General features: G+C 33.8%; 1 protein-coding gene across 1 annotated transcript in view; it reads right to left on the reverse strand.

Annotated features, from left to right (window-relative positions):
* Window positions 1–13,260, reverse strand: part of LOC129002092 (ATP-dependent RNA helicase DHX8-like) — a 43,028-nt gene extending 29,768 nt beyond the window's left edge. Inside the window, exons 1-11 of the mRNA XM_054429629.1 lie at window positions 13,114–13,260; window positions 11,551–11,636; window positions 9,868–10,127; window positions 9,123–9,527; window positions 5,541–5,757; window positions 4,958–5,070; window positions 4,358–4,496; window positions 2,700–2,867; window positions 2,374–2,536; window positions 1,216–1,397; window positions 548–635 (exon numbers count right to left, since the gene is read on the reverse strand). Coding sequence (XP_054285604.1) covers window positions 548–635; window positions 1,216–1,397; window positions 2,374–2,536; window positions 2,700–2,867; window positions 4,358–4,496; window positions 4,958–5,070; window positions 5,541–5,757; window positions 9,123–9,527; window positions 9,868–10,127; window positions 11,551–11,636; window positions 13,114–13,207 — 1,915 coding nt within the window. The 5' untranslated portion in view covers window positions 13,208–13,260. The remainder of the gene's footprint in view (window positions 1–547; window positions 636–1,215; window positions 1,398–2,373; window positions 2,537–2,699; window positions 2,868–4,357; window positions 4,497–4,957; window positions 5,071–5,540; window positions 5,758–9,122; window positions 9,528–9,867; window positions 10,128–11,550; window positions 11,637–13,113) is intronic.
* Window positions 13,261–13,693: the final 433 nt, after the last annotated feature.

Below are 13,693 nucleotides of genomic sequence, written 5' to 3' on the forward strand. Positions count from 1 at the left end.
TATATTAAGTTCCATTCAAATTTGTTGTAATTTAGCTACCGGTACCTATTTAGTTATTTAAACAGTTATTAAAATGAGAATGAATGTCTTGATAAAAAAAATATTTTCTTCTTTCTTGCAGTTGAGCCAATTCCAAGTAAAAATTATGAAATAGGCAAGTAAAGCAGCTCACTGGTATTTCCAGCAGTTATTCTAATACATATGATTGAAAATAAATATTTTTTCACCTAAAATTCATATGTAAGTATGAATAGGCCTAATACCACATCAACAAAAATTTGTATTACACAAATGTGATAAATTTTAATTATTGTTAATCCACTCAATTGACAATTATGAATAGAAAAATACCGTATTGCTTCGAATCGAGTTGCATCGAATCGAATCGAAAATCTTTTGAATCGAATCGTTGCTTCGAATCGAAAATTTTTTGCTGCTTCGCACACCCCTAGATATAATATATGTTTTCTACTTTTGTAAGGGAAATAGCACAGCAATGTAAAAGTGAATTCTGCATCTCAATAATTCTTTTGACTTCTCAACTTACCGGCTTCAGCGAGATACTGTGTAATCTGAGTTGTTTTTCCTGAACCAGTCTCTCCAATGACAATCAGGATTTGGTTGTCAGTAACTGCCTGTAACCAAAAAAATATGAATAAATACATTTTAACTGCCACAAAAACATTTATTTTAAATAACACTACAAAAAAAAAAAAAAAAAAACAGATGACAGAAATTGTTGTGGAGATAAATCATAAAACTGGCAGCAATAAAGTATTTGTATCATGATGACATGATGATGAATGCACACTACAACAAATTTTTGATTACTAAAGCTTATAGCCTACTGCTTTTCTACTAGAAACTTGGAAACTATACACCTGCCACTATCTCTGTAACAACATTAACCTACCATCACCAACAACAAACCTTATACAAAGAAAATGATCATTAGTGTGGCTTAGGTTTATATAATTGGGTCAACTTATCATAAACAAAAACCGAAAAAAATGCAATCGACTATACAACTGACCAGTATGGTAGTTCAAATCACCATTCAGAAAAAGTTGGCATCTTCAACAGAAATAAGTCATTTTCATCAGCACACTCTGTACTCTGTAGGTGACACACTTTTATGTTGCACTCTAAAACTGGCTTCAACATTAACATGGGAAAGAAAAGTAGTATCCATAGGCCTACTAAAAGGTGACCTACCTTAGTCAGTTCATCCTTCAGCTTGTATATCGGCAGACTCTGTCTCTGTTCCAGCAGTGTCATATTCGTCTTCATTCCGAAGGAGCTCTTCTTGCCTCCGATCACATGTTTCTTCCACTCAGGCAGATCTTGGTTTGTCAGCCCAATGCCTCTCATGTTGGCTGCCAGTGCTCTTCCATCACCTGCAATTGACAGGGACATTTTAGTTGTAAGATATGGAACTCAGAATTTATGTTTTTGTTTATTTTAGTTCATAATTTTGAAGTGTAATTATTTTATTTGTATGTAACTAACAGAGTTGTTTGCAAAGGTTGTGAACCATTGAAAAATGAGAGATGTTAAAAGGTGATAAAAATGAAGAACAAAAACAAAACTGCTACACCAGAGTTGTTCACAACCTTGCGAACAACTCTGGTTTAGCAGTTTTGTTATTTTTTTTATCACATTTTAACATCTCTCAATTTTATATGGTGCTCATATTATATGTATTTTTCCTCATACTGCAGCAAAAACAGCCGATTATAATAAGATTTTAATATGATTGGGGGTCAAGCATTTTTAGTCCCTAGGGAGTAAAGGTCAGCTGTTGTAAACACAGTTGTAGGCTTTGATTGTATCAAAAGCATGTAGGCCTATTGCTCGTTTTAATCAGTTGTAGCTTATCAGTTTGACATATCGATGGTATAATGTACACTAACACAATCGTAATAGTCTAAAGCTAAAGGACTGAATCACTTGCTAAACAACTGCTAATTTGCATAAGCTAATTTAAAAACAAGTTAGAAGTCGTTTTGAGAGGTTATCTTTACATGAAGAAGTCTTTCTAACTTAGTTTACTTGAACAATGGTGCAATTTGACATCAAATATAGTTCATCCCCGCGGGCAAAAAGTGTCTTTTCAACCCTAGCTTATTTTCCAACCTCGGCTTCGCCTTGGTCGTAAAACTTTAACTCAGGTCTAAAAGAGTTACTTTACGTCAAAGTGATAAACTATACTATTTAGAGCTTTGAATCTTGCAATTGTACATTTTTATCATGATTTTATTTTAATGCACTTGTCATCCTGTCAATTGTAAACATGTTTGTACTAACTTAAGTTATCATTGAAAACTGGTTAGTGTGGTAAATAAGTTAATTGAGTTGAATTAAAAGACTCACTCTCTGGTAAGGGATCTGTCCAGTTCTTGCTGAGCCCGGTAGGTACAGAGTCCATCTCCTGCTCTCTCTGCAACATCTTCACTTCTCTCCGTTCCTTGGCCAAGGCACTCTGCATCATGGCCGCCTGGGCTAGCGATCCATCAGGGTTCTTTACGATCCTCACCTATGACAATAATAACCACCTAAATCTGGGATGGAAAATGAACGTTCTTTAGCTTTTTGGTACCTAATAAAAATTAAATAAAAAAAACTACTCAATATGATGATATATGATACTCAATATGGTGACTAAACACTATTTCAATCGCTAAATTAAGGTTTGTTACCGGACTGAGATCGTGCAGGTTGCGTCCGTGGCCTTGCAGAAAGGGTGGTTCTTCTTCAACCATTTCTATCTCGATGTCTTCCTCTTCTGCCGTCTCCTTCGGCAGCAATCCTGTCTCCTCGTCAAAATCTGGCAGCTCGCTTTTGTCTATGCAACTTGCCGACAACATCTGTCAACAGTTAGTGACAATTAGTTATCGCAAGGATCTTTGTGAGGGTATCTCCATTAAAGAGACAGTTTTGCTCACTTAAGTAACTCTTTTTTACTTGGTGGGTGGAACTTAAGTTTAAGGTTCCAAACCACAAGGTTGCAGCATTATTCTTCTCATAGCTTAAAGCCATCGGTGATTGACAAGATTTATATCCGAGCTTCTAGACTAGAAAACCAACTTTTTAACCACTAGACTAAAACCCCCAAATAATCAAATGACAAGTCTCTACTTTTCCAGAAAAGTTACTTCTAAGCTTCTGAGAAAGCTCTGAGGAAGATGGTCAACACTAAATAAAAATTAACTGTTTTGGAAGAGAGCATGTAATCTATCTGTTATTTTTCTTCAAACGATCATACTTTCCTAGAAATGTTCCTTCTAAGGAACATTCCACAGAATGATCTTTTCCTGTCATTCTGAGATTCTTTTTTTTTAGAGATCTCCGAGGACGATGGTCAACACTAAACAAAAATTAACTAATTTGGAAGAGATCAAATCAAATCAAAACATCTTTATTTTCCTTACATGTACATGGGTACAAAAATAGTGTCAAGTATAAAGTACTAAACTAGCTTAAAGATATAAATACATTTTAAGTATGAATAGGTATTTATTCAATGAGTTCCTCCATTGTATAAGGCGCCTTTTCTATTAAATGTTTTTTTAATTTAGATTTAAATAATTTATAATTTGATTCCTCCTTTATAGAGGCAGGCAATTTCCTTAGAATTAGTGATCCAGCAAAAGTCGGTTTTTTTTTAGAATTCCAGCTTATAGGTTGAAGTTACAATATCCTTTTTATGTCTTGTATTGTAACTATGTGGCACAACTGGCTCATATTTTAGGCTGTCTCTTTTAGCTATACATGCTATTTCAAAAGTATACGCTGCAAAAACTGTTAAAATATTTAGATTTTTAAAGTGAGATTTAACTGATTCATCTTTTTTAAGGTGTAACATAGTTCTAATGGCTTTTTCTTGCATGATTAGAATTTTATTTAAATTTTTAATCGTAGTTGCCCCATAAAGTCTAATGACAATATCATGTAATTTATCTCTTATTTTTCTTATATTACTATCTATGACATTTAACTGTTTGGCCAAACTTAACAGTATTTTTATGTACAACTCAAAAATGCTGTCCTTTAAAAATTTGTATCCATTTTCCATTTTCTCTTGTTGGTCTAAACACTTTCCTCACTTTATTTTCTAAAGTGAACAACTTTTTGTCGGTTCATTTGTGCGCTGAAGTGAGCTTATTATAGTTTTGCAAATTTTGAGCTGTGTGAGGACAGGAATAAATGTTAAAAATATTTGTGTGGCAAACATGCTTCTATCGGGACTTGGTAAAATTTATTCAGCAAACTAAAACATTTTTTTAAAGAAATTTTACATATGTAAGAATAAGACAAACAAATAATATACATAGTACTACCACAGAGAGTAGTTTACCTGTTTTAATTCCCACTTCTCGGGGGATGAGATCCTGTTAACCCTCTTACGGCTGTTAGTCTCGTCAGACTCCAAAGCTCCCTGCAGTTGCAACAGTGACGTAGGCCTGTCAGGGTTACGATGAGCAGTCTCCTCATCCCTGTCCAACACGTTACAACTCTTACAACCTTTCTTTGTAAAAAATAATCACGTTTAAATTAATGAATAAAAACATTAACAAGCCATCAAAATTATTCATCTATCTGGCCCTGTCAAATAGTCCAACAATTATACGGTAATAAACTCACATGTTTTGTTACAGAAGTAACATTTTCAAAGCTTGCAACTTTGTCAATACCTAACTAAAACTCACAAAAGACAAACATATAAATGAATAAAATTGAAAAATTGTGTAGCATACATGGCAACATTTTTTCCTTTGAACTCCTTAGACCATGATAATGTGTCAAAGGTCTTCTTAAGTCATATCTAAATACCCTTAATATATATTTGTTAAAACTTAGGTTATAGTCCCTATTTATAAATTTACTTTATCAAATTATTGAAAAGGCAAGTGATTTAAAAGATTTAAAATGCACTATTTTCATAAGTTAACCGTACCTTTCTCTATTAAGATGACTATGACTAGTGGGGTTCAAATCTCGTCCAGTGTCTTGATCCACGTCCTTCATTGAGAGAGAAACTTTCTGTCCGGTTACAGAGAGAACTTTCACCTGTAAATTATTCATCCCTCATTAGATATTTTGAAAATCATCTAAGCTTTAAGTATTACAAAAATTGTGTATTTAACTTTTTTGTATAAATTAAGGTAGCAATCAGAGCATTTTGATTGTATAACTTTAATATTACATCGGTATAAGATTGAGTTTTAAAAATGTTAAGAGATTACACCTGATTTTAAATTCTCTTTTGGCTGTGTAGAGCAACCTCCACTTTGAGAAACTACTTACTACTTGTTTTTAGATTTGCAGTGTATTTTCTGTTAAAACAATAATGGTAACACCAAAAGATGTCAGCAATTTCGTTTTTGAGCTTGGAATCTTGAAAATCACCAATAAAACCCATATAACAAAATGTTTTCTGAATGTTGGTGGTTTTGAGATTTGGATATCAGGTTTGACTTATCACTGACATCACTAATGTCTACCTATTTCAGTATTCAGAGTCAATACTACTCACTCACCCTGACTTTGCTGCCGCGTACAACTACATCGCTTACGTTGGTAACTCTGCCTTCCCTCCTCAGTTGACTCACATGTACCAACCCTTCCCACCGACGTTTTAGGCCCTCTAGTTGTACGAAGCAGCCAAATTGTACAATGTTGGCAACCTTGCCAGCATAAATCTTTCCTACTTCTGGCTCCTCAGGAAACTGTTTAGACTTGGCATCCCCTCCGTCCCTTAAAATGTGCATTGAGACATGTTAAAACTATTTAATAAAAACTGCCGCAGAATAAGACCTAACCCAGAACTTACACTGAGCTATACAAAAAGTTGCGTTTGAATCTGCTACTGTCTACACTAGAATTTATAAGTGCTATTGTAGCTGGCTGGTGCCAGGCCAGACATGGGGGTGGAAGGAGAGAGAACGTACGTCACACTGTTGCTACAAGCTGATCATATGAAATGTATACTTGAAAAAATCCCAGTGACAACAGCGCTCCTAAATTCTGGTGTAGACATGTAGCTTCAAACGCAACGTGTTTATTGGCTCGGTAAGAGTGAGTAAGGTCTTAATGAACCAATGCCTATAGAGTTCCTTTAAAGATGTATTGAATAGGTAGTATTGTTTTTAAAGTCTTTTTAGTAGCATAAAGGATTGAGTTTGGAGTCATGCTCCAGTAAAATACCCCTGCCACAGCAAACCTGCAGACTTAGCGAATTTCCATTTGCCTGATTGGATTTACACTAAAATGTCTCCTTAAAAATATAACATTTATTCTCTATTTAAACAGAATTTGTTTAACGAGTACTTGGGTTTGCTGCAACAGGGAGGGTAAAATACCCCCGCTGCAGCAAACCTGCAGACTAAGCGAATTTCCATTTCCCTGAATGGATTTACACTAAAATGTCTCCTTAAAAATATCACATTTATTCCCTATTTAAATAGAATCAGTTTAAAACATACTTAGGTTTGCTGCAACAGGGAGGGTAAAAGTGTTTTTTATGTAAAATGTTAATAGGTAGTAAGAAATAAAAACATTTTCCAAATTTGGGCAAAATATGTTTATAAACAAGCAAACTACAACAGTTTACTTATTCTCCATAAGAATAACATGGGAATTTTAAATTTACAATTTTTTGGAATTTTCTCCGTAACCATTAGGCGCATTATAACGCTTCAATATACTAAATTATTTGTTTTTTTAAGCTCTACAAAATAGTTTTGAAAGAAATTGCAAAATTTTATGTTTTTTGGGTCAAAAATGGGAAAAACCCATTTTTACCCCATAAAAGCCCCCATAAACCCCCGTTCCCATGGTCCAATCATGCTGGTTCGCGAACTCGTTCGAATAAACGTAGGTTTACACGTTTGTACCAAATTTCATCAAAATCGGATCATTTTTGCTCGAGTTATCGCGCTAACGGACACATATATATATATATATATATATATAAATATATATATATATGAATTTGAACGGATGGTGTTTTTGACCTCTAGGGACCTCAAAAAGAAAAAAAAAATCGGTCCCGGGTCCAGGTCTTACCGTGAGTACTACGGTAATAGCTTATTCCCTATATGGGAAATTCGCTAATACTTATTCTCCATAAGAATAACATGGGAATTTTAAATATACAATTTTTTGGAATTTTCTCCGTAACCATTAGGCGCATTATAACGCTTCAATATACTAAATTATTTGTTTTTTTAAGCTCTACAAAATAGTTTTGAAAGAAATTGCAAAATTTTATGTTTTTTGGGTCAAAAATGGGAAAAACCCATTTTTACCCCATAAAAGCCCCCATAAACCCCCGTTCCCATGGTCCGATCATGCTGGTTCGCGAACTCGTTCGAATAAACATAGGTTTACACGTTTGTACCAAATTTCATCAAAATCGGATCATTTTTGCTCGAGTTATCGCGCTAACGGACACATATATATATATATATATATATATGAATTTGAACGGATGGTGTTTTTGACCTCTAGGGACCTCAAAACGAAAAAAAAATCGGTCCCGGGTCCAGGTCTTACCGTGAGTACTACGGTAATAGCTTATTCCCTATATGGGAAATTCGCTAAAAGGTTTTTTTTAATGTAAAATGTTAAAAGGTACTGTACTGTAGTTTAGTAAGAAATTAATATATTTTCCAAATTTGATCAAAATATGTTCATAAACAAGCAAACTTGTTTATGAACAGATTTACAAAATGAAATATATTATAAAATATGTATTTATATTATGATCAAAAACATATATATATATTTATTTGTATATTATCCTTCCTATAATATTATTATATATGTATTATTAATTACAAAAACATTATTAAAATGTATTCATTCATATACAATTATAATTATAAAAAAAACTTTAAAATATGTATTTATATTATGATCAAAAAATGTATATATATTTATTTGCATATTATCATTCCTATAATAATATTATATATATATTATTAATATTAAAACAACAGTTGACTTATTCTCCATCATAAGAATAACATGGTAATTTTAAAATTACAATTTTTTTGAATTTTCTCCGTAACAATTAGACGCATAATAACGCTTCAATATACTAAATTGTTTGTTTTTTAAGCTCTACAAAATGGTTTGGAAAGAAATTGTGAAATTTAGTGTTTTTAGGGTCAAAAATGGAAAAAACCTTTTTTTACCCCATAAACCCCCGTTCCTATACCAGCAATCATGCTGGTTCGCGAACTCATTCAAGTTTATCCCGCCTTACGCCTTCAAACCAAATTTTATCAAACTGTGTCCTCACCCCATTGCAAAAGCAAAGCTTGAGTATAACTGCAATAAGCATTTTATACTTATATGCCAACCCCGTACGAAGGACGGGTGCTCTGCTAGATATATATATATATATATATATCTATATATAGATATATACAAATTTGAACGAATGGTGTTTTTTGGCCTCTGGGGACATCAAAATGAAAAAGTAAATCGGTCCCGGGCCTAGGTCTTACCATGAGACCTACGGTAATAGCTACTTCCCTATAGGGAAATTCGCTAAAACATAATTTTATAAATAAATACAAAACTACCCTCTGGTGGCTTGATGTCATATGACATAGCTTAGAATCCATGGAAAAATAATTAGGCCTACTACAATTACAAAGTACCTACCATACACTCTATTAGCTTAATAAACATTGAGATTAAAATGTATGATTTTGTATGATTTTTTTGTATGATGTATGATTTTTAAAATGTAAACACTTTGAACTTTTTAAGTAGAAAACATTTTATCAAAACATTAAAAGCATAGCATGACATTGTAGTTGGAAGTTATATTTGGAACTCCAACAGTAAACTTAGCCTATTCCATCCTTGTGTCATTGTATAAAATAACACTTTCCTGTTATCAAATTATCCTAGAGAGTACAAAGAAATTAATTTTTTTTTTTTTATATCTCCCTACATTTGGAACCAAGATTAAATGTACAGGATTATACTAAAATGATCAAATATTTAATTTTAAACTGAAACCAACATAATAGTTTATGTGATTTTATGTTTCAGGTTTCAGGTAGTTAGATCTGAAAAATATTAAGCTATAAAGTTCAACTTACGATTCCTCGTCACTTGAATCTTTCCTTTTCTTCTTTTTCTTTTCATCAGGTGTTCTGCTCCTGCGTTTATCTCTTTTCTCTTTGTACTTGTCTCGACTTTTATCTCTGCTTCTTCTCCTTTTGTCTCTACTTCTACTTCGTCTTTGCCTACTCCTGCTTCTACTTCTGCTCCTACTTTTTCTTGACCTCTTCCTATCCTTGCTTCTATCCCTTTTCCTTCCATGTCTTTCTCGACTTCTACTCCTACTCTTGTCCCTTTTTCTATCTCTATCTTTCCTACTTCGGTCCCTGCTGTGACTTCGTCTTTCTTCTTTTAACGCTCTGTTAGGTTTTACCTTATCTTCGGGTTCAGAATCACCGCTACTAAGAGGTTCTTTTTTAACCTTCGGTTCATTTACACTGAGCCTAAAAGAGAAAAAGACAGTTTTAAACTGCAGTAATGCACAAAACAATTTATGTTGAGTACAATTCTACATTATGTTGAGTGCTAGGTACATAATAAAACACATGAAAAAATATAGAATGAACATTTGGATTGTCATTCTTCCATTCTTATTTTACAAATGTTGAGTTGAAAAACTAGAAGGCTAAATCTATGTATTTTTTATTTATTCATTAACATTCTAATCTGCTATGTCAATAATACTTAAGCCTATATCATGCAACTACAGTGTTTACCGTAAATCAGAAAACATGTAGGATAGAACTGGTTTTTAATTGGAAGATTTAAATCAGCAACACTCACATCATTTGAGAGGGAGCCAACGCTTCCAAGGCAGCCATAGCATCATCCACTACATCAGCTTCACTCTCTTTGTTCTTTTTCTTCTTTTTCTCCCCACCACCGCCGTCATCGTCAAAGAAAGGCCCATCATTGGGCAGTGCGAGGCCAGGAAACTGTTTGGCCAGCTTGTCCGTCTTTGTATCTTCATTGGCACCAGTGGTCGCTGCCGGCTTGGGACGCATATGTTGGATGATACGCAGCAAGTTTGATATGAAGGAGTCCTAGAAAAGTTTTTAAATATGTCATTACTTGATCTTCAAACAATATGCTTGAAAGTCGACTAATACCTGATCCCTAGGTATGCTAACGAAAGAGTCATGAAACAGAGGTAGCCTAGAACTAATTAAGATTTTGATGGCCATTCCTGTAAAGTTCTGAGGTCGGCCTATGGGAAATAAATACCATAGAGGACAGGTCTCAAAACCTCAAGAGATTTTAGGGAAAATATATTCCTGATTTTCTGAGGGACATTTAATTCAGGATTTTCTTGTGATGAGATTTGTTCCAACCGGCAAATTCTCCAATATATAGCCTAAGTGAATATGTAGGCCTCAATTAACTTTAAAGGTTTAAAGATCGGTAAGCTTTTCTATTCTACAGATACACAGTAATTGCAAATCAGGGTAAAGAAAGTATTCTTTAATGTTATTAAAATAGGCTACACATTAAAGTATTAAAGTACCTACTCATTGTAAGTCAAGCTGAGCGGTCAATAAATAAATCAGTAAAACATGTGTAGCATTGTTAGAGCTTAACCAATCTCAATACCTTCAGTGAACAATAAAAGAATATCAAGTGTGACAGGCTTACTTTGGGCTTATATTGATTGGTTTAGATATATTTTATTAACACGTTTGCTGCTTGCATGTTAACCGGCTAAGGGCCAATGTGCTGGATGAGTGCACAAAAACGTTTAGATTTAGTTTCATCCAATAGGAGAGTTGATATAAATTAAATATCATGTGCTGCATTCTAGTCGTTGTGGACGTAATTTTACAAGAAGCCAACAGATAGCAGCCTTAAGAAACAAAAGTGCTAACAGGCCCTCAGTATTGCCAAATAAGGAAAAAAAGCAGCCGGGCAAAGTTCCTGGATACACCATCAAACAATTTTAAACAACGCAAAAAAAGGTGTCAAACGCATTTTAAGGTAAGGTTCCTTCCACAATAGGACTAGGCTACTACATGCAGACATTTTCAATCCTCTTCTGACCATTAAATCTAAACCAAAACCCCACTTCACTGTTCAAAAGCACTGTCTTAAACAAATGCAGTAAGATAACAAAATTTAGCTAATCCGAAACCGAATTGCACAAAAATTACGTTAGAAACCGGCTCTACACAGGGCGACAATAACAACGTTCCCCTGCCGAATGCTGGCCTCACACTGACTGTTTCAGTTTCAATGATGGGAGGGGTAGGTTTTGACGTCATAACTACAGTGAACGTGTTAACTAAATAACTTATAGGCCTACAGGAATAGGACTTAGGCTAATTATTTAAGTTACTTGGGCATCATTGGCCCAGAAGGCATACATTAGAGGAAGCTTAACTTTATTCAACATTTAAACAGGTTTTTGTGAGCGTTTTGAAAAATGTAAAGCGAACAACTAAGTTATAATGTGACGAAATGTGTAAAACTTACAGAAAATTCTGCCCCATTTTCAAAGAGTACTTTTTTGAAAGAATCAAAAGTGTCATTCTTCTCTGCTAGGTTGATGATAAACTCAGCTGAAACAAATAAATTACAGTTAGGCCTATATTTGACATATTTGGGCCATAACAATTTATTAGGCGATAGGGCCTAACGTCAAAACACATTAGGGCACTACACTAACTTAACATCCTACTAAAAAAAGTAAACAAGTTCTTGGCAAGCTTGTATAACCTAAAAAATACTTTCAAAAACACGGCTGCACTGTGTCAACAGTTTTTTAATGTTACCTTTTTTAGTGAGTTCATTTCTTTTTTAAATGATCTTTCAGTTTAAGGGTTTTGTTTAAAATTGCAAAATAAAAAGCATGTTTTACACCGTACCTAAAGCAAACGTTTTAAATTCTAGTGCATCAACTGAATAGGTCTAACTTACAGCGAAAAAAGTTACTGGGTATTAATTAAGTTTCGTATCAGGCCTCTATACTAAGTAACTTACAAAGTAGGCTAATTTTGAAAAACATTTCTCATTATGGGCTTTATTTGGCTCATTTTTAGCACTTAGCTTATTTCCTGGGGCACTTTTCAAAGAAAAGCGTTTATCCAATTTCTCCCTGAAAATTGCTGAAAACTTAAGTTAGGGTTATGAAAACCCAGGAGTGTTGCTTTGCTGCTGCAATTAAGCTTATCATACAAAAGAATATAATTTTAAAGATCTTTTCATAACTAGGCCAATCGTCTAAAGTAATATCAGATCATAGGATGTACTTCCTTCGCTTCACACTCTCACTCCAAAGTGTGTAAATTAAGTTTTATGCCCATAGTCTATGCTCAAGATAATCTAGTCTAGTTCAAGATTGTTTCCATTTTAAATCAGTGTTTGATGAAACAAAGACACATAGCCTAGGCTAAGTTAAGTTAGGCCTATCCAATTACCTAAGTTACCGTAATAGTTGTAAAGAAGGGGGAAGGAGGCACAAATGTCACTGTAGTAACCATAGCAAATAGATAGTAGGCCTACCTCAGTTAGGCGTAACTTAAACCTAGGCTAGGCGATTCACTAAATGGGAATGGAAGTAGGCCTAGGTTAATCATCTAATAACTTAAGTAGCCTACTAACTTAAGGATAATCTTGTGCATCTAAGCTATCCAAACTGTCTGGATATTCTAGTTTAAAGATTATCCGTTTAAAGAATCACCAGGTGCAACCTCCTATAACTTACAGCGCAATTAAGTTGCCCCAGCGACTAACAGAAAAGAAACTGGAATTAAATTTAAAAGGGAAGGCCTGGGCCTAAGCAGCAGAATAAGGCAATAACTTCCATCTAATGAACGTAGGCTGGTATTTAAAATATTTGGAAATACATACTGTTTTCAGAAAAATTTTGTCAAGGCCTAACGTTAAGTTTCATTATGATTTCTAGACTATTTCGTAGGATCTACGTTGTTGGGCTAACCTAAAAGTTTTAGCGCTGCATTAAGTTAAATTACTAAGTACTTTAGATTAGACACTTGCATAAGATCAAGTGAATGTTATTTAAATTAATTTACTTACCCAAATCCTTGTCATTCAAACCATGATGATTTTCTAGCTCTGTACAGACTTTTGATACTAATGATAGATATTCGAGTTTTTGAACTTCATCCATTTTCCCTATTTAGATTCGATATTACGGCGATATTAGCCTATATTCAGCAATTTATTATTCGTCTGTACACACTGGTCACTCACTGACACTGACACTCTGTTCTGTTTTTGTGTTTATAAATAGTCTGTTTTCCTCCTTGCATGTTAGTTTGTTTTTGAAGGCACGTAAAAATCCTAGGTAGCTGTTCAAGCTATTACGTAATATCATTGATTTTTATATTTATTATGCCCATAATACAATTATCAGGTTGTATATTTTTATGTGATAAAGGGCGAGGTTCACAACTCTATTAAAAATGAAATATAATAATAATAATAATGTCTTTATTGCTCTTTGACAATAACATTGTACATTGTACTATACATTGTATAGCTAACGTCAATAAAAAAAATCCATAAATAAGATAAAATATAATCACTGTGTTAACTAAGGTCGGAAATTGGATCTTTTATTTATAAAATTGCCAATTACCAATTCCTATGTCGT

This window comes from Macrosteles quadrilineatus, unplaced genomic scaffold (assembly GCF_028750875.1).
Source record: "Macrosteles quadrilineatus isolate MER2022 unplaced genomic scaffold, UCM_ALF_1.0 Scaffold_9__3_contigs__length_116548681, whole genome shotgun sequence".
Lineage (NCBI taxonomy): Eukaryota > Metazoa > Arthropoda > Insecta > Hemiptera > Cicadellidae > Macrosteles > Macrosteles quadrilineatus.